The sequence below is a fragment of the Pogoniulus pusillus genome, chromosome 20, assembly GCF_015220805.1.
Source record: "Pogoniulus pusillus isolate bPogPus1 chromosome 20, bPogPus1.pri, whole genome shotgun sequence".
Taxonomy (NCBI): Eukaryota; Metazoa; Chordata; class Aves; order Piciformes; family Lybiidae; genus Pogoniulus; species Pogoniulus pusillus.
The window spans coordinates 19,771,622-19,792,508 of NC_087283.1; the positions used below are offsets into that span (position 1 = coordinate 19,771,622).

Genomic DNA, 20,887 nt, shown 5'->3' on the forward strand with positions numbered 1-20,887 from the left:
GCAAGGGCTGGCTGAGTGGCCACTGGATGTCACTGTTGTATTAACCACAGACACACCAAGGCAGCCCAGGAGCTCGCCCCTGAGACAGGCAGAGAGCCTTAGCTGGACGCCACAGAATCACTGAACCCAAAACCACACAGCAGAAGGGTTTGGTTTTCCCCTAGTCTTGCTTTAAAACAGATTCCCAAGCACCTTCATGGAGCAAGGTGAGGAGGAAAGCTGTGCAAATGACAAGAGCAGACCCTCAGAGACTGCCTGGGCACCAAGAGACAGGGCACACACCAGTCCTGGCACTTCAGCAGCACTACAAGGCTGCACCACTCCAAAACACATCAGTAAGCAAAGCTACACACTTCAAGTGTGCCAGGTTTGACTTGGTCCTCCCTAAGAACCAAAATGTAGCTGGAAAAGAGTTTGCACAGCAGGTGCAGCTTACACTGCAAGTTCCACCTGACAGAATTTTCCTCTCTTCAGAACTGTAAATTCACAGAATGGCTTAGTTGGAAGGGACCTCAGAGATCACAGAATAACACAGTTGTCAGGGTTGGAAGGGACCTCAAGGATCATGCAACTCCAACTCCCCTGCCATGGGCAGGGACACCCTCAGACTACATTAGGTTGCTCAGAGCCACATCCAGCCTGGCCTTATAAACTTCCAAGAATAAGGCTTCCACTATCTCCCTGGACAACCTGTGCCAGTCTCTCACCACCCTCACACTGAAGAACTTCTTCCTAATGTCTAATCTAAATCTGCCCTCCTCTAAGCTTGGATCTATTTCCCCCAGTCCTCTCACTACCTGACACTCTAATAAGTCCCTCTCCAGCTTTCCTGTAGCCCATTTTAGACACCAGAAGGTCTCCTGGGAGCCTTCTCTTCTCCAGACTGAACATCCAGCCCCAACTCTCTGAGTCTGTCCTCACAGCAGAGATGCTCCAGCCCTCTGCTGACCCCCGTGGCAGAAATCAATGCACAGCAGCTCAGTTTTTTCACTACACAGAAGTTTATTATGAAAAGTTAAAACATACAACAACCACCAGAAGAAAAGGTAGCAAAAAAGCAATCCTGCAGCTTAAGGCAACTCTTATCACAGCAGATGAGTTCAAGGAAGATGATGCAACTTCAGCTGAAACAGCAACCAGGAAACACATCCAATTGCATCAATAACTTAAACCTGCACTTTAAAGAGCAAGAGGGGGAAAAGAAGGGGGGGGGGGGGAGGTGAGGAGGGGGTTTGTGATCTTAATGCCAGCATTAAGATACGGAAGGCAGCAGAAGTGCTAAGATGAGGGTAAAGCTGAGCTCTTAGAGATAGCAACCCGATAGCATCGCTTCCTGTGCACTGCTGGTTGCAAACCACTGTCTGAAACGGGGAGGAAAAGCTTCTTTGTTCTTTTCAGAATGACATCTTCAGACTGTTCCACCCAAACTGACACAGACCCGCAGAGAGAATTCCAAGGGAGGGGTGCGTGAGGGCGCCCCTGAAGCAGCTCTGCAGAAAGCCTCCAGGAAGGAGTCTGGCTTTAGGGGGGAAGAGAGGAGCAAGAAGAATACGTGGCCAGAGAGTGAGGGGTGGGGGAAAAGGCTCTTTCAGGGGAGTCACACTGAAATTGAATAGCAGAACACTTCTGCTTGATGGCATCCTCACAGCTAATGACACTCTGAAGTGATGCTAAACAGCCAACAAAGATTCTCCTCCACAGGGACAGCTGCTTACAGTTTCGACAGACCTTTTTGCATCATCATTTTTTGCCTGGCCAGACCTTTTTGCATCATCATTTTTTGCCTGGCCAGACCTTTTTGCATCATCATTTTTTGCCTGGCCAGACCTTTTTGCATCATCATTTTTTGCCTGGCCAGACCTTTTGCATCACTTTTTCACCCCTAAACCTTTTGCCTTCTTTTTTCTTTTGCCAAACCTTTTGCATCATATTTTTGTTTGGCCAAACCTTTTGCATCACTTTTGGTTTGGCCAAACCCTTTGCATCATTTTTATTCTCTCAAACCTTCTGCATCATTTTTGTTCCATCACACCTTCTGCACCATAATTCTTTCTTTTTGCCATTATTGAGGAATGTAATGATGAAATGAAAAAGAAATACTGAAGTGTTCTGAACATAGAGAGGTTACCCTCAGAATGGTCCTTAATGCTGAGGCCAGATCAGCCCTTTCAGAAGGGTGGTTAAGTGCTGATAATTGCAATCAGGCTGCACCACATCTAACCGAGCCAAATGACCTCACTTTGCCCAATCTATTTGCTTCAAACATCAGATGCCATGAAAAACTTGGGAACAAAATCCATTTACCATCAGCCCAAACAGAACCAAACCCACACAGATTAACTCATCCTATGCTAGGAAACACAACACACACTGCACTGGAGCCTTGCTTTGCATGTAAGATCCAAGCCCAGTGTGGGACCTTTCTACACAGCCTCAGCTCCACTTTTCACCCTTTACATGTACAATCCAAGCCCAGTGTGGGACCTTTCTACACACAACCTCAGCTCCACTTTTCACCCTTTACATGTACAATCCAAGCCCAGTGTGGGACCGTTCTACACACAACCTCAGCTCCACTTTTCACCCTTTACATGTACAATCCAAGCCCAGTGTGGGACCGTTCTACACACAACCTCAGCTCCACTTTTCACCCTTTACATGTAAGATCCAAGCCCAGTGTGGGACCTTTCTACACACAACCTCAGCTCCACTTTTCACCCTTTACATGTAAGATCCAAGCCCAGTGTGGGACCTTTCTGCACACAACCTCAGCTCCACTTTTCACCCTTTACATGTACAATCCAAGCCCAGTGTGGGACCTTTCTACACACAACCTCAGCTCCACTTTTCACCCTTTACATGTACAATCCAAGCCCAGTGTGGGACCGTTCTACACACAACCTCAGCTCCACTTTTCACCCTTTACATGTACAATCCAAGCCCAGTGTGGGACCGTTCTACACACAACCTCAGCTCCACTTTTCACCCTTTACATGTACAATCCAAGCCCAGTGTGGGACCTTTCTGCACACAACCTCAGCTCCACTTTTCACCCTTTACATGCAAGATCCAAGCCCAGTGTGGGACCTTTCTGCACACAACCTCAGCTTCACTTTTCACCCTTTACATGTAAGATCCAAGCCCAGTGTGGGACCTTTATGCACACGACCTCAGCTCAACTTTTCACCCTTTGGCACAACCTTAAAACAAACAAAGCAAGTCTAAAACCATGAAAGCTACTGAAAGCAGCTACCTTAACCCATAACTTTTAACACAGATCACCTTGGCAGCTGATAAATGCTTTGTTCCCAGTCGAACCTGCTGCTGAATGCCTGACTGTAGAGTTGCAGTATCCCTTTTATTTAAGAGCTAGTTCAAAAAATCCCTGAATAAACCAGAAGCCAGCCTGTGACTTCCCATGAGTTTCAGCAAAGTACTATATACAGGGGCTGTAGTAACCACCCACATTTGCTTGGCAGAGAAGAAAAGCCTAAGCCATACTGGGGCAGAACACATTTAACTGCATGGAGAGTGAGAACATTGGAGGATTCATTTATTTGGTTTTCATTTCAGAAGTGGAACCAAGGAATCATTAGCAGTGAAGGGAACACTGCAACTGCAACCTTCACAAACCCACAGCCTTTGAAAAGTTGATGCCAACAGCTCGGATGCGCCGGGTTGAAAGCTGGGAAATGAGGCAAGAGATCACTTTGGCGGCTTTAAGAAGGGCTGGCAAATTCAGGGAGATAAAGGAAACCAATCAACCAAAGAGGGAACTGAAAGATGAGGAGGTGCCTCTAAAAACAAAAGCAGGAGCACAAGGAGGACAAGCAAAACTCCAGAAGCTCACCTTAAAATAATGACAACAATGGAAGGAAGGAAGGAAGGAAGGGCAGGAGAGCAAGGAAGGAAGGAAGGAAGGAAGGAAGGAAGGGCAGGAGAGCAAGGAAGGAAGGAAGGAAGGAAGGAAGGGCAGGAGAGCAAGGAAGGAAGGAAGGAAGGAAGGAAGGAAGGGCAGGAGAGCAAGGAAGGAAGGAAGGAAGGAAGGAAGGAAGGGCAGGAGAGCAAGGAAGGAAGGAAGGAAGGAAGGAAGGAAGGGCAGGAGAGCAAGGAAGGAAGGAAGGAAGGAAGGGCAGGAGAGCAAGGAAGGAAGGAAGGAAGGAAGGAAGGAAGGGCAGGAGAGCAAGGAAGGAAGGAAGGAAGGAAGGAAGGGCAGGAGAGCAAGGAAGGAAGGAAGGAAGGAAGGAAGGAAGGGCAGGAGAGCAAGGAAGGAAGGAAGGAAGGAAGGGCAGGAGAGCAAGGAAGGAAGGAAGGAAGGAAGGGCAGGAGAGCAAGGAAGGAAGGAAGGAAGGAAGGGCAGGAGAGCAAGGAAGGAAGGAAGGAAGGAAGGGCAGGAGAGCAAGGAAGGAAGGAAGGAAGGAAGGGCAGGAGAGCAAGGAAGGAAGGAAGGAAGGAAGGGCAGGAGAGCAAGGAAGGAAGGAAGGAAGGAAGGGCAGGAGAGCAAGGAAGGAAGGAAGGAAGGAAGGGCAGGAGAGCAAGGAAGGAAGGAAGGAAGGAAGGGCAGGAGAGCAAGGAAGGAAGGAAGGAAGGGCAGGAGAGCAAGGAAGGAAGGAAGGGCAGGAGAGCAAAGAGGATGGAAGTAAGGAAAGGAGAGCAAAGAGGAAGGAAGGAAGTAAGGAAAGGAGAAGAGCAAAGAGAAAGGAAGGAAGGAAGGAGGGAAGGAAAGAAGACGAGCAAAGAGAAAGGAAGGAGCCTGGAATGCATTTGGCTTCCAGCAGTTTACAAACCCAAAATAAACACACAAACAAAAGTCTTAAATCTGTCATATCTTGACCTATTTTTAAGTGACAATTTTTATTACAGTTGAGGAAAAAAAAAAATAACCAAAACAAACCAAATGGTTTTATAGCTGCATAAGTTTCCATTTCACTAAAATAGTGCCAACAAAAATAAGTTTGCATAGGAAAAAAGAAAAACCACCCCAAAAAAACAAAAGAAAACAACCCCCAAACTTTCCAATTGCCACTGGCTACATGCTTCCAAATGGGAAATGCAGGTATCATAACATAAACATAGTGCAAACCATGGCAGCTCAGGGTGGTTGGGTCAGGAAACAGACCATAATATACCCAGTTATCACAGTTTCTGGTCTTCTTTTATTCAATCCTTTGCCAAGTAGAAGCAATGCACGAGTGCAGAGCCGTGGTACTGCCTGCTGCTGGGGACTAACGGAGCTTCAGGTCGTCGCCGCTGCCCAGGGTGGAGCCCGGGCTAGGGTCTTGCTGTCTTCTTGCCTGCAGGGACAGAGATGGATTGAGAGCAGGGAAACGACTGGGGAAGTTATCAGTGCAGCTCACTGCTTCACTCTATTAACACAGATCAGACCACATTCAATTCCAAAGCAGAAACATCGCATTCAAGCAGTAACCAAGACAACAGCTTTTAACATCAAAATTGCTCTTCATGCCCCCCAAGCCCATCCTCATCCCAACAGGAATCTTGGAGGAGAGATGTGGAGCCAGCAGCTGAGCACCATCCACTCTCTGCAGGGCCACAGAGCTCTGGTTCTGCCTCTCCATCTTTCCCCCACAAGCCAAAAGGCATCTTGGAGGAGAGATGTGGAGCCAGCAGCAGAGCACCATCCTCTTTTGCAGGGCCACAGAGCTCTGGTTCTGCCTCTCCATCTTTCCCCCACAAGCCAACAGGAATCTTGGAGGAGAGATGTGGAGCCAGGAGCTGAGCACCATCCTCTCTCTGCAGAGCCACAGAGCTCTGGTTCTGCCTCTCCATCTTTCCCCCACAAGCCAAAAGGCATCTTGGAGGAGAGATGTGGAGCCAGCAGCTGAGCACCATCCTCTTTTGCAGGGCCACAGAGCTCTGGTTCTGCCTCTCCATCTTTCCCCCACAAGCCAACAGGAATCTTGGAGGAGAGATGTGGAGCCAGCAGCTGAGCACCATCCTCTCTCTAACAGAGCTCTGGTTCTGCCTCTCCACCCAGACTGGGAAAGGCAAGGAATAGTTAAGACAACTGTTTTGTGTCTCTTCCTCCAAAACACATGTTCTGCCCTGTGAAATTCCCTTTGAATCAAAGGGGTTGGAAGGGACCTCTGGAGGTCGAGTCCAACCTCAGTGCCAGAGCAGGATCACCCTGGGCAGGTCACACAGGAACACATTCAGCAGGATCTTGAAGGTCTCCACAGAAGGAGACTCCACAACCTCTCTGGGCAGGCTGGGCCAGGGCTGCACCACTCTCTCTGCATGATCTCTCTGCTCTGCACTGGTGAGGTCACACTTGGAATGTTGTGTCCAGTTCTGGGCCCCTCAGATCAAGAAGGACCTCAGGGAACAGCCTTAGGCCCACAAAGCTGCTGGAGGCAGTGGAACATCTCCCTGCTGAGGCTTGTAGCTTTGAGCAGAGCAGCCTGAGGGCTGCCCTCATTCATGTGGAGTGCAGGGCAGTGTCAGGAGGATGGAGGCAGGCTGTGCCCAGGGATGCCCAACAAGAGGACAAGGGGCAGTGGGTGCAAGCTGGAGCAGAGGAGGTGCCACAGGAACAGAGGGAAAAACATTTTCATTGTGAGGGTGCCAAAACCCTGGAGCAGGCTGCCCAGAGAGGTTGTGGAGTCTCCTTCTCTGGAGACACTCAAAGCCCCCCTGACCACATTCCTGTGTGAGCTGCTCTGGGTGACCCTGCTCTGGCAGGGAGGTTGGACTGCCTGATCTCTGGAGTCCCTTCCAAGCGCTACTGCTCTGCGATGCAGAGTGAAAACAGTCCCCCTTGGCAGGCTTCTCTGCTACTGAACAGACTGCAACAAGACTTCTCCTGGGCTTGGCTGCTGCCTTTCTTCCCCAAGGCAGCAAAGGCAAGCACTGTCCCCAGGAATTACCCCAAGCCAGACTTACATCCACCAATTCTGCACTCAATAGACACTTTTACACTTAACTAGGGGGGGAAACCAGCAAGTTAAATGCTCCTCTCGCCCTGCTGTAGGAGCAGCAGAGTTTCTTCTGCAGCACCCAGCAATTTTGTTGTCAGATTTCAGGGAAGGCTCTGAGGTATGGCCATATGGTTGCATTTATGCTTTGCCTAAAGTGGCCTTCTCTTTCCAAACATATGAAAGAACTCACATGATTCATGACCTCACTGCTGCTTTGCAGAGTCTGCAGAAGCCACTACTGAACAACTACCAGATTTGCCCTTTCAAGTGATATGCAAAGAGCATGACAAATTACCCTCCAAATGTACCCAAAGCAGTCATTACAATATCTCAGGCTGCTCTGTGTGGAGAGAGAAGTGTAATTTTACATTTCAGTACGTGGGGATTTACACAAGGGACTTGCAACATGTTGGACTGACAGCTCCACCTCGCTCAGACACCCTGCAAGCACCCTGGGGAACAGCAACTGCACCTGAGCCAGGCTTGCTCTGCCAGGGCCCATCCTGCCAAGGGGCACACTGTGACACAGCTACAGCTGGGCTACACAGGCTGAAAGAAGGGAAAAGCACCACAGAGGTGTCTTCTACTTCACTTTTCTGATGGGAGAAATCACCTTGCATGCACCAGACAAGATTTCTGGCCACCGAATCAGAAAATCATGGAATGGTTTGGGTTGCAAAGGGTTGGGTCATCCAATCCAACCCCTCTAGAGCCAACAGGGACATCTGAAGCTAGAGCAGGCAGAGCTACAACCAACCTGACCAGGAATGGAACCAGGGATGGGGCATCTGCAATCTGCTCTCTGGGCAACCTGGGCCAGGCTCTCTCCACTCTCAGTGCTAAACATTTCTCCTTTCTCTCCAGTCCAAACCTCCCTCTTTCAGCTCAAACCATCACTCCTTGTCTTGTCACAACAGGCCCTGCTCAGAAGTCTGTCTCCAGCTTTCTTCAAGGCTCCTTTCAGCACTAAAAGGCCACCAGAAGGTCTCCTTGGAGCCTTCTCTTCTCCAGACTGAACAAGCCCAACTCTCCCAGCCTGGCCTCAGCAGAGAGCTTCCAGCCCTGCCAGCCCTGCTCCAATCGGTCCCTGTCTGTGCTGAGGCTCCAGAGCAGAGGGGCAGACTCCCTTCCCTGCTCCTGCTGTCCCTGCTTCTAGGGATCAGCCCAGGCCATGGCTGGGTCTGGGCTGAGAGCGCAGATTGCTGGCTCCTGCCCAGCTTTTCAGCCATCAAACCCACCACTTTGCTAAGCAATGCCACAAGCTCCCCAACAGTGCTGGCAGGAGGAGTGTGCCTGCCAGCATGGTGGTACCTGCTGCTTCTCCTCAGCCTACTACAGGAAGCCATCCTTTTCTAGATGTCAGGGGACCATTTCCAGCAGTGCCTCAGGTCTGGCTGCTGGCCTCAGCACTGCTGATCACACAAGCACAGTTGGAAGACACCTCAAAGCTCATCCAGTCCACCCTTCGAACCAGTGTAGGGTCACCACTAAACCATGTCCCTAAGTGCCAGCACAGGCTGCTGGAACACCTCCCAGGGATGGTGACTCCAGCACTGCCCTAGCAGACCATTCCAATGTTTGAGAGCCCTTCCAGTGCAGAAATATTTCCTAGCATCCAGCCTGAACCTGTCCTGGTGCAGCTTGGAACCATCTCCTTTGGTCCTGTCACTTGGTACCAAGGAGAAGAGGCTGCCCCCTGCTCACTGCAACCTCCTTTTAGGGGAGAGCAATGAGGTCTCCCCTTGGCCTCCTCTTCTCCAGACTGAACACCCTCAGCTCTCTCAGATGCTCCTCACAGCCCAGGTGCTCCAGGCTCTTCTCCAGCCTCCTTGCCTTCCTCTGGGCAGGCTCCAGCCCTTCAGTGTCCTCCCTGTAGTGAGTGGCCCAGAACTGAACACAACACGAGGTGTGGCCTCCACAGTGCTGAGAACTGGGGGATGGTCGAAGGCAGATGGTCACCTCTCTGTCCCTGCTGGCCACCTTGTCTCTAATTCAAGCCAGGATGCCACCTGGGCACTGCTGACTCACACTCACTCAACTATCAAGCAACACCCCCAGGTCCCTCTTCAAGTCACAGAATCAACCAGGTTGGAAAACACCTTTGAGATTGAGTCCAACCTATTGCCCAGCACCTTCTAATTAACTAACCCAGGGGCACTAAGTGCTTCATCCAGACCCCTTTGAAACACCTCTAGGGATGGGGAGGTGGGGGAGTCACCAGCCCTGGAGGTGTTGAAGCAAAGCCTGGATGAGGCACTCAGTGCCATGGTCTGGTTGATTGGCTAGGGCTGGGTGCTACGTTGGCACTTAGTGCCATGGTCTGGTTGATTGGCCAGGGCTGGGTGCTAGGTTGGCACTTAGTGCCATGGTCTGGTTGATTGGCCAGGGCTGGGTGCTAGGTTGGCACTTAGTGACATGGTCTGGTTGATTGGACAGGACTGGGTGCTAGGTTGGACTGGATGAGCTTGAAGGTCTCTTCCAACCTGGTTGATTCTACAGTCTCCCTGGGGCAGCCCATTCCAATGCCAATCACTCTTGCTGTGAAGAGCTTCTTCCTAACATCCAGCCTGAACCTACCCTGGCACAGCTTTCCAACCACACATCCCCAGGCCTGTAGCTCACCATGGGGTTGTTGTGACCCAGGTGGAAGAGTTGGCACTTGGCCTTGTTAAACTTCATACAGTTAGCCTTGGCCCATCAATCTAAGGTGCCCAGGTCCTGCTGCAAAGCCTCCCTACCCTCTGGAGTGCTGTCAGTTGAGAAGCACACCTCACAGTGCCGAGCAGGAGCAGCAGAACAGCTCTCAGTGAGTAATGAGCTCAGCTTCCCCAAGATGAAGGAGCCTTGCTTCAATTAAGCAGGATGCATCTATCTTTGCCAGGGGGAAATGGAAGGCTCTGCCATGAGTCATGCAGAATGGGTCATGTGCAGGCAGCAGTTATTAATCTTCCTCCTGCAATACTTCATTTCTCACTCAAATGCTGAGTTGAAGTTTGAAGGAGCACTACTTCCACTGTTATTCATCTGCTCCTCAGGGAAAGGATAATATTTGCTTGGGAGAAAAAAACACACAGCCACCAACCTGGTAAACAGAATCATGCAATGGTTTAGGTTGGAAGGGACCTCAAGGATCATTCAGTTCCAACCCCCTGCCATAGGCAGGGACACCTCCCACTAGAAACTGTCGCTCAAGGTCCTGAACACCTCCTGTGCACTTGAAACCCAGAAGGCAGCTGTGTCCTGGGCTGCATCAAAAGCAGTGTGAGCAGCAGGACAAGGGAGGGGATTCTGCCCCTCTGCTCTGCCCCACATGCAGCACTGCCTCCAGTTCTAGAGCCTCAAGACAAGAAAGACCTGAAATTGTTGGAATGGGTTGAGAGGAGGCCACAAAGACCATAGAATCAACCAGGTTGGAAGAGACCTCCAAGATCATCCAATCCAACCTAGCACCCAGCCCTGGCCAATCAACCAGAGCATGGCACTAAGTGCCAACCTAGCACCCAGCCCTGCCCAAGCAACCAGACCATGGCACTAAGTGCCCCAGCCAGCCTTGGCTTCAACACCTCCAGGCACGGTGACTCCACCACCTCCCTGGGCAGCCCATTCCAATGCCAATCACTCTCTCTGACAACAACTTCCTCCTAACATCCAGCCCAGACCTGCCCTGGCACAACTTGAGGCTCTGTCCCCTTCTTCTGTTGCTGGCTGCCTGGCAGCAGAGCCCAACCCCACCTGGCTACAGCCTCCCTGCAGGCAGCTGCAGGCAGCAATGAGCTCTGCCCTGAGCCTCCTCTGCTGCAGGCTGCACCCCCCCAGCTCCCTCAGCCTCTCCTCTCAGGGCTGTGCTCCAGGCCCCTCACAGCTTTGTCGCCCTCCTGTGGACACCTTCCAGTACTGCAACTTCTCTCTGCAACTGAGGAGCCCAGAACTGGACACAGCACTGCAGGGGTGGCCTGAGCAGTGCTGAGCACAGGGGCAGAAGAACCTCCCTTGTCCTGCTGCCCACACTGTTCCTGAGCCAGCCCAGGATGCCAGTGGAAGACGATCAGAGGAGGACTGAAGAACCTCCCCTTATGGGGACAGGCTAAGAGAGTTCAGGCTGTTCAGCCTGGAGAAGAAAAGGCTCCAGGGACACCTTTAGTGGCCTTTCAGGACTTAAACAGGCTTCCAAGAAAGCTGGGGCCAGACTTTTGTGCAGCCCTGCCATCAGTGCCGCGGCCGCCTCTGGGCAAACAGGTCCCCATCTCTCCTGTCCTGAGGGCTCCAGAGCTGGAGCCAGCACTGCAAGTGAGGTCTCAGCAGAGCAGAGGGACAAAATCCCTCCTGCCAACCTTTGAGAAAGCATTTGCCAGTGCATGTTCAGAGGCTTCTGCTGTACTACCTAAGGAAAGCAGCTCCTTTAACCACATGAGATGATAAATTACAGAAACAGTCAGGGTTGGAAGGGACCTCAAGGAGCAGCCAGTTCCAATCTCCCTGCCATGGCCAGGGACACCCTACCCTAGAGCAGGCTGCACACAGCCCCATCCAACCTGGCCTTAAGCACAGCCATGGGGCCTCAACCACCTCCCTGGGCAACCCATTCCAGCCTCTCACCACTCTCCTGCTCAACAATTTCCTCCTCCCCTCCAGCCTCACTCTCCCCACCTCCAGCTTTGCTCCATCCCCCCCACTCCTGCCACTCCCTCACAGCCTCAAAAGTCCCTCCCCAGCTTTTTTGGAGCCCCCTTCAGATCCTGGAAGGCCACAAGAAGGTCCCCTGGGAGCCTCCTCTGCTCCAGCCTGCACAGCCCCAACTCTTTCAGGCTGTGCTCACAGCAGAGCTGCTGCAGCCTCTCAGCATCCTCCTGGCCCTGCTCTGGACACTCTGCAGCATCTCCACAGCCCTCTTGTGCCAGGGGCTCCAGCACTGGATGCAGGACTCCAGGTGGGCTCTCAGCAGAGCAGAGCAGAGGGGCAGAATCCCCTCCCTGGCCCTGCTGCCCACACTGCTGCTGCTGCAGCCCAGGCTCTGCTTGGCTCTCTGGGCTGCAAGTGCACACTGCTGGCTCCTGCTGAGCTTCTCCTCCAGCAGCACCCCAAGGCCCTCTCCTCAGGGCTACTCTCCAGCCACTCACTGCCCAGCCTGGATTTGTATGTGAGGAGAAGATACTGCAGCCCCACCATCTGCTTTACATGATAGCTCTGAGAAAGCAGAACTGGGGAAGCTGGAGATGGCTTTAGTGAGGGTGGCCAGGGCCACCACAGAGCTGTCCTTCCCTTGCCACAAACCACCTAAGCAGCAGGCAGAACAGGCACTTCTCAGTCCTGAGCAGTGAACTGCCAAGTCCATGCACTGGATGTACAACTTGAGGCACGGGTGAGATGAAGAGGAGGAGGAGCAGGAGGAGGAGTAGCCAAAACAAAGTCCGTGGACAAGTGCACTGCAATTGTTTAATTGCATTCTGGCAGCTCTGTGCTGCTGAATCAGAGCAGATGCATTATGAGCTTTGGCAGCTGCCAGCTATCATTTACTAAGTAAGTGAAAAATCAGGCTGTGTGAGGAAAGACTAAGCAGGGAACACTTGGATTCTCTCAGGAGGGCTGTCAGACTCCTGAAAAGGATTAAACCCCCCCAAACCTGAGAACACACTGCAGATGCTTCTCTAAACAGCATAGGAAGCACAGGACAAAAGCCACCCAAACAAAAAACCCCAACGTGAACCAAAGCAGCAGTACTCAGAGACTGACCACTTCCAGGCAAGCACTCCTCCATCTCAGTCCTGCTGATGGGGGCAGATCTAGCAGCAAGGAACTGAGACACAAAACTGGGTGGAGTGGCTGATACCACTCACCAGACCCAGGCTGGAGAGCTGGCCTGGGAGAACCTGAATGAAATCCAGTAAGGGCAAAGGTAAAGTCTTCACCTGGGAAAGAACAATCTGACAGAATCATAGAATCAACCAGGTTGGAAGAGACCTCCAAGGACATCCAGGCCAACCTATCAGCCCTGTCCAACCAACCAGACCATAGCACATCCAGACTCTTCTTCAACACCTGAAGGCACAGCGACTCCACCACCTCCCTGGGCAGCTCATTCCAATGCCAATCACTCTCTCTGCCAACAACTTCCTCCTAACATCCAGCCTGGGCCTCCCTTAGCACAGCTTGAGGCGGTGTCCCCTTGTTCTGTTGCTGGCTGCCTGGCAGCAGAGCCCAACCCCACCTGGCTGCAGCCTCCCTGCAGGCAGTTGCAGCTCTTTGGTGTGTGTACTGATACAAGAGCATCCTTCTTAGTGACAGCATTGTCAGCTTTCCTCAAATTTCAAGCTGCTCATGGATCAGCAGAGGCTGGGGACTGACCTGCTGGAGAGCAGTGAAAGGGAAAGAGACCTGGGGGTCCTGGTGGATGGAAGGTTGATCTTGAGCCAGCAATGTGCTCTGGTGGCCGTGAAGGGTGGATCATTCTGGGCTGTGGTGAGTAGGTCAAGAGAGGTTCTCCTCCCTCTCTACTCGCAGCTGGAATACTGTTCAAGAAGGACCTCAGGGAATTGCCTGAAAGAGCCCAGTGCAGAGCCACCAAGCTGCTGAAGGCAGTGGAACATCTTCCTTATGAGGAGAGCCTGAGGGAGCTGAGGCTCTTTAGCTTGGAGAGGAGGAGACAGAGAGGTGATCTCATTCATGCTGATAGAGAGGTGCAGGCTGAGTGCCAGGAGGCTGGAGCCAGGCTCTGCTGGGTGATGCCCAGTGCCAGCACAAGGGGCAATGGGTGGGAGCTGAGGCACAGGAAGTTCCATGGGAACAGGAGGAGGAATTTCTTCACTGTAAGGGTAACAGAACCCTGGAACAGGCTGCTCAGGGGGACTGTGGAATCTCCCTCTCTGGAGGTAGTCGAGACCTGCCTGGATGTGTTCCTGTGTGATCTGGTGTCAGTGACCCTGCTCTGGCAGGGGGCTGGACTGGATGAGCTTCGGAGGTCCCTTCCAACCCCTAATGCTCTGTGATTCTGTGCTTCCTCTGAGCTGTTGCTTAACTGCAGCCTCTCCCACAGAGACATAACCATGGTTCAAATGCTGCCTGTGCCTCCCCTCAGTCACCCTTCCTCCAGAGGAGAGCAGGGCTGAGGAAACTCACCCTTCCCAGCACCCAAGCCAGCAAACCCTGGCCACTACACAGAGAACAGCCCAGTGTTTGTATAGTGGAACTTCTCTGGGCAGACTTCCAACCTGATGAAGCAGCCTGGATGATTTCAGGTCTCTGAAGGAGCCTGAAAAGAGACTCTCCCTCCCAATCTTCACAGTATCACAGCACACAAGTGGTTGGAAGGGACCTCTGGAGATCCTCAAATCCAACCCCCTGCCAAAGTAGGATCACACAGGAACACATCCAGATGGGTTTGGACATGTCTCCAGAGATGGGAGACACCACCACCTCTCTGGGCAGCCTGCTCCAGCACCCTCAGAGATGTTCTTCCTCATGCTCTCTGCAGAATGCCTGCTGCAGCAGCAGAGGGATCCCACCACCAGGATCTGCACTGCGCTCCCAGCCGGTGTGGCTGTCAGTGCCAGACTTTGCAGCCCAGGCTCTGCACTTGCTTTGTCTGCTGGCCACAGCAGCCATTTTGCACTCACCTCTCCTTTTCACTAGGACCTGGGAAGAAGTCTCTCTCCATTATGTCAAGCACCACTTAAAATGATGCAAATAATGGAAAGCAGCCTCTCAAATTTGGCAGGAGATCCAGATGTTAAGCTACAGCCCTTGGAGAATGATTAATGTTATGAATTCCATACTCAATGCTCTTTTTTTTTTAACCCTACAACCATTCTCTTGCCCTTTCAAACTCACTGCAGTCAAGACAAACAAGTTTTAGACTCACAGAATCAGTCAGAGTTGGAAGGGACCACGAGGATCATCCAGTTCCAACCCCCCTGCCATGGACAGGGACACCCTACACTAGATCAGGCTAGGCAGAGAGGATGAAGGAGCTGGGGGTGCTCAGCCTGGAGAAGCAAAGGCTCCAGGGCGACCTCAGAGCTGCCTTTCAATACCTGAAGGGATCATGCAGAGGGAACTTTTCCTGAGGGTGTCTAGAGCAGGGTGTAAGTTGCAGCAGAAGAGGTTCCAACTCAACACAAGGGGGAACTTCTTTACTGTAAGGGTCCCAGAGCCCTGGCACAGGCTGCCCAGAGAGGCTGTGGAGTCTCCTTCTCTGGAGACTTCCAAGGCCTGCCTGGATGTGTTCCTCTGTGATCTGTATTAGATAGGATTGTCCTGCTCCAGCAGGGGGGTTGGACTGGATGATCTCTTTGGGTCCCTTCCAACCCCTAACATCCTGTGAGCCTATGACAGGGCAAGAGGGAATGGTTTGAAGCTGAGGCAGAGCAGGGTTAGACTGCAGCTGAGGAAGAAGCTCTTCAGTAGGAGGGTGGTGAGGCTCTGGCACAGGCTGCCCAGGGAGGCTGTGGCTGCTCTCTCCCTGGAGGTGTTCAAGGCCAGTTTGGATAAAGCCTTGAGCCACCTGGTCTAGTGGGAGCTGTCCCTGCCCATGGCAGGAGGTTGGAGTGGATGATCTCTAAAGTCCTCTCCAACCTAAGCCACTCTATGATTCTATGAACTGTCTTGTCAAAGGCCACAGATACAACTCCTTCAGCACCTACCCCCTCGAGATTTCTTTTCAAGCTTCCTGCAACCTTCCTCCTAGAACAAAGCAGTCTCCAGTGAAAATGCTCAACTGGGTTAGATGCTGAGGCTGCTCTCCTCTCACCAGCCTGTGGAGACCTGTGGAGCACAACCAAGCCAAGCAGCACAATCTCCCTACCAATCCTGACACTCCTCTCCTAAATTCTTTGCACAGAGGTTTGATGGAAGCTCCAAATCCTAACAGCCCCCATTGCTAACTGGACTGAAGTTAACAGCAGGTCAGAGAAGGGAAGAGCACAGCAAGAGGACAGCTCTTAAAGAGCTTCAAGCAGGGACCAAGATTTTCACCTTTGTGAAAACAAAACTTCCTTTTCCAAGGGGGGGGGGGGAAAAAAACAGCCTAAAATGCTCCCCTTTTAGAAACTATTATTTGAAGGCTGAGCTACAGGTTATAAATTCATAATGAATATTGATTGCCTGCAGCCAGTTGCTCAGCCCCTTTCTAACCTTCATTGACTGAAAGAAGCAGCTTAGATTACAGTATCCCCTGATTTGCAAGATTGATCTCCTCTGTCCTACAGTCAGCATTGATTCTCTGCAGCTCAAATTGTTTCTCTGCTATCTGCATTCCCTAGCACTTTCTGCACAAACCTCAGCCCCTCTATGGGCTTGGGAAGCAATTTCTGCTCCTAACATTACAGAATCACACAATCCATCTGCTTGGAAGAGCCCTTAAAGATCACAGGATGTTAGGGGTTGGAAGGGACCTCTGGAGATCTTCCAGCCCAGCCTGCCTGCCAGAGCAGGACAACAGGATCTAGTGCAGGTGGCACAGGAGCACATCCAGACAGGGCTGGAAAGGCTCCAGAGAAGGAGACTCCACAACCTCTCTGGACAGCCTGTGCCAGGGCTCTGGGACCCTCACAGTCAAGAAGTTCTTGCTCATGTTGAGGTAGAACTTCCTGTGCTGCAGCTTCCATTCACTGCCCTTGCCCTATCCCAGGGAGGAGTGAGCCAAGGCTGTCCCTCTCCCTCCCTTCCTGACCCCCAGCCCTCAGACACTGACAGACATTGCTTAGATCCCCTCTCAGCCTTCTCCTCTCTAAGCTAGATAGCCCCAGGGCTCTCAGCCTCTCCTCACCAGGCAGTGCTGCATGCCCTTCAGCATCTCTGGGACAGGACAAGGAGCAACGGATGGAAGCTGCAGCACAGAAGGTTCCAGCTCAACACAAGGTGGAACTTCTTGACTGTAAGGGTCCCAGAGCCCTGGCACAGGCTGCCCAGAGAGGCTGTGGAGTCTCCTTCTCTGGAGGCTTTCAAGGCCTGTCTGGATGTGTTCCTCTGTGATCTGTGCTAGATAAGATTGTCCTGCTCTGGCAGGGGATGATGTCCTTGGGTCTCTTTCCAACCCCTAACATCCTGTGAGCCTGTGATCCTTGCAGTCCTTCCTTAGACTCTCTCCAGCAGATCCCTGTCCCTCCTGAACTGGAGAGCCCAGAACTTAATGCAATATTCCAGGTGAGGTCTCACCAGGGTAGAAGGGGAAGAAAACCTCCCTCCATCTGCTGCAAACACTCTTACTGCACCTTTGGATCCCACTGGCCTTTTTGGCCCTTGACATCACTGCTTATGAAGCATTAACAGTTTGGCTTTCTTTCACCCCCAAAAAGCTGCATTAGAGGTTATGCTGTTCTCAAACCCTTGGCAGTTTGGAAAGCACAATCAATAAGTACTAAATAAATTCATTCCAGATTAATTTTTGTTGAGGGGAAAAAAAAAAGCCTTAAAAACAAACAAACAAATAATCACCAAACCAAACAGACACCAAAATCAGAGCTGGATGAGGAGAAATAAAAGCAAGCAAAAAGAGCCTTATTGGAATATTCTCGATTCTGCTGAAGCCAGTAATATTTGATAGGAGGAATTAGAGCACATTCAGACTGAGTGGTCCACCTTCATTTCCTTGTTTAGTTTGGTTTGCATTTGCTGGGGAAAGATTTGCTTTAAAAAATCATGGCAGGACTGAGGGTTTCAAAAGGTTAAGCCCAGCTCTGGAAGCCTCAACACAAGAGACATGGACCTGATGAAGCAGGTTCAGATGGGGAGGGTGTCAAAATTGATCAGGGGACTGGAACAGCTCTGCTACACAGAGGTAGGCTGAGGGAGCTGGGGGTGTACAGCCTGCAGAAGAGGAGGCTCAGGGCAGAGCTCATTGCTGCCTGCAGCTACCTGAAGGGAGGCTGTAGCCAGGTGGGGTTGGGCTCTGCTGTCAGGCAAGCGGCAACAGAAGAAGGGGACACAGCCTCAAGTTGTGCCAGGGCAGGTCTAGGCTGGATGTTAGGAGGAAGTTGTTGCCAGAGAAAGTGATTGGCATTGGAATGGGCTGCCCAGGGAGGTGGTGGAGTCACTGTCCCTGGAGGTGTTGAAGCAAAGGCTGGCTGGGGCACTTAGTGCCATGGTCTGGTTGCTTGGCTAGGGCTGGGTGCTAGGTTGGCACTTAGTGCCATAGTCTGGTTGACTGGACAGGGCTGGGTGCTAGGTTGGACTGGATGAGCTTAGAGGTCTCTTCCAACCTGGTTGACTCTATGATTCTATGTTCAGCCTGGTTGTTCAGCTCCAAGGAGACCTTATGGGGGCCTAACAGTACCTGAGTGGGGTTACAAAAAGGATAGAGTGAGACTGTTTGCAAAGGTCTGCTGTGATAGGATGAGCAGCAATGGCCTGAAATTAGAGCAGAGCAGATTTAGATTGGATGTCAGGAACAAGTTCTGGAGCATGAGGCTGCAGGAACACTGCAACAGGTTGCCCAAGCAGGTAGCTGAGGCCATATCCCTGGGGATATTCAAGCTCAGGCTCCACAAGGCTCTGAGCAATCCAATCTAGTGGAAGATGTCCCTGCTGGCTGCAGGGGTGGGGGGCTGGACTAAATGACCTTTGGAGGTCCCTTCTAACCCAGCCCACTCCATGATTTTTAATCCAGCAACTTCCAAAGGGTGGAGTTTCTCAGTGCTTTGTACTGAGGAAGGTTTCTACAGGAGGAACCGAGGCTCTAAACAGCGCTGGTTTGGTTTGTTGCTGGGTTTGTTTTTTTTCCCTTTCCCAACAAACTGGAGGCTTTAAAAATGGGAAATTCATGCAGTTTCCTGAAATGGCTCTGCTTAGCCATTAATGCAATTTAAATTTAGCCCCAGACCACAAACAGACAGATTGCTAGACTTAGACTGGCGGAGGGGAAGAGCAAACCGCTCTGCCTCTTTACTCAGGGCGCTGCTCAAATAAAGAGCGTGGCAGGAACATGGGAAATGAACACAAAACACAAGATGACATTTAAGAAAATGCCAGTTGGACAAATTCAGTTGGAAAACTGAGAAGAGCTCCAACCTAGCCCCAAGAAAAGCAACCAGGAACATCCTTAGCTAAGCTCGGGAGCAGGCCAGGAGATCAGCGCTGGAGTCAAGGTTTGCCTACACAAACCAAACCACAAAGCCCTCACCTGCACAGAGCAAGGCACAAGAACTTCACCAACACCCTTACCTTCACCCACCCCCTGAAAATCCACTGCTTGCTGCCTTCTGCTGCAGCCAAGAGCTGGCAGCAGACACCTGTGTGCTGCTGCTCTGCACTGAGCACAGCTTGGTAGAGTCACAGAATCGCTCAGGGTTGGAAGGGACCACAAGGACCATCCAGTTCCAACCCCCCTGCCATGGCCAGGGACACCCTACCCTAGAGCAGGCTGGCCAGAGCCTTTCAGTGTATTCTGAGTTCCCCAACTGGGGGCTGTACCCAGTCATAGAATTGTTTTGGCTGGCAGAGACCTTTAAGATTGAGGCCAACTGTTAAGCTAGCACTGCCAGGTCAGCACTAAACCCTGCCCCATAGCACCACATCTACATAGCTTTTCAAGCTCTCCAGACACGGGGACTCCACACCCTGGGTAGACTGTTTCAGTCCTTGACAACCCTTTAGGGGAAGAAATTGGTCCTCATGTTCAACCTAAACCCTGCCCTGGCACAACTTGAGAAGGTTTCTTCTTGTTCTGTTGCTTGTTCTTTGGGAGAAGAGCCCAGGGGCCAAAGCTCACCTCACTGCAGCCATTCAGGGAGCTGTAGAGAGCTCCTTTTCTCCATGCTAAACCCTCCCACTTCCCCCAGCTGCTCCTCCCCAGCCCTCTTCTCCAGACCCTTCCCCTGTTTTGCTGCCCTTCTCAGGATGTGCTTCAGTCCCTCAGTGTCCTTATTGGAGTGAGAGGCTCAAAACTGACCCCAACATTAGAGCTGCAGCCTCACTGCTGACAAGCAGAGGTGGATGATCGTTGCTCTATTCCTGCTGGCCACACCATTGCTGATCTAGGCCAGGATGCTAGTGGCCTTCTTGGCCACCTGGGCACACTGTTGGCTCATCTTCAGCTGTACCAATCTCTCAGTCATTCTGGACTGTGTTAACACATTTTGCATCGTGCTGCTATGGCCAGAACACCAATTAAAGAGCAAAAGCTCTGGCTGCAAGACTCAAGCAACTCTAGACAGCAACTTCACAGGAGTTTCTGCAGACCCTTTCGTATCCTGACACTCAGCTCTGCTCATTCCTACCAAACCCAGGCCAACCAGAAGCAAACACCACTACTGACACTCTCAACCAAGACACCAGGGAATAAAGGGACAGTGAAAATGAAGCAGATGCTTCAGTGACATCCCTTTGGGCTCTTCACTCTATTCTAACAGTCTGGCAAGGGAAATGTTCATACACTTGGTCAGTGTCACTGAATCATAGAATTAACCAGGTTGGAAGAGACCTCCAAGCTTATACAGGCCAACCTAGCACCCAGCCCTAGCCAATCAACCAGACCATGGCACTCAATGCCAACCTAGCACCCAGCCCTGGCCAATCAACCAGAGCATGGCACTAAGTGCCAACCCAGCACCCAGCCCTAGCCAATCAACCAGACCATGGCACTCAATGCCAACCTAGCACCCAGCCCTGGCCAATCAACCAGCACCCAGCCCTAGCCAATCAACCAGACCATGGCACTCAATGCCAACCTAGCACCCAGCCCTGGCCAATCAACCAGAGCATGGCACTAAGTGCCAACCCAGCACCCAGTCCTAGCCAATCAACCAGACCATGGCACTCAATGCCAACCTAGCACCCAGCCCTGGCCAATCAACCAGACCATGGCACTAAGTGCCAACCCAGCACCCAGTCCTAGCCAATCAACCAGACCATGGCACTCAATGCCAACCTAGCACCCAGCCCTGGCCAATCAACCAGACCATGGCACTAAGTGCCCCAGCCAGGCTTGGCCTCAACACCTCCAGGCACGGCCACTCCAC

At 51.8% G+C, this 20,887-nt stretch overlaps 1 protein-coding gene and 1 long non-coding RNA gene across 6 annotated transcripts in view; both read right to left on the minus strand.

The window, feature by feature from the left end:
* Positions 1-982: 982 nt before the first annotated feature.
* Positions 983-2,550, minus strand: LOC135184236 (uncharacterized). Its single transcript, XR_010305934.1, has 2 exons — positions 2,485-2,550; positions 983-2,419 (listed from the first exon to the last, which is right to left on the minus strand). It is a non-coding gene; the product is annotated as an uncharacterized LOC135184236 (long non-coding RNA).
* A 2,268-nt stretch (positions 2,551-4,818) lies between these two features.
* Positions 4,819-20,887, minus strand: part of CBFB (core-binding factor subunit beta) — a 58,107-nt gene continuing 42,038 nt past the window's right edge. For all 5 annotated transcript variants that reach the window (XM_064160479.1, XM_064160477.1, XM_064160478.1 and 2 more), the window contains one exon: positions 4,819-5,294. In XM_064160479.1, the coding sequence (XP_064016549.1) occupies positions 5,226-5,294 (69 nt within the window). In that variant the 3' untranslated portion in view covers positions 4,819-5,225. The remainder of the gene's footprint in view (positions 5,295-20,887) is intronic.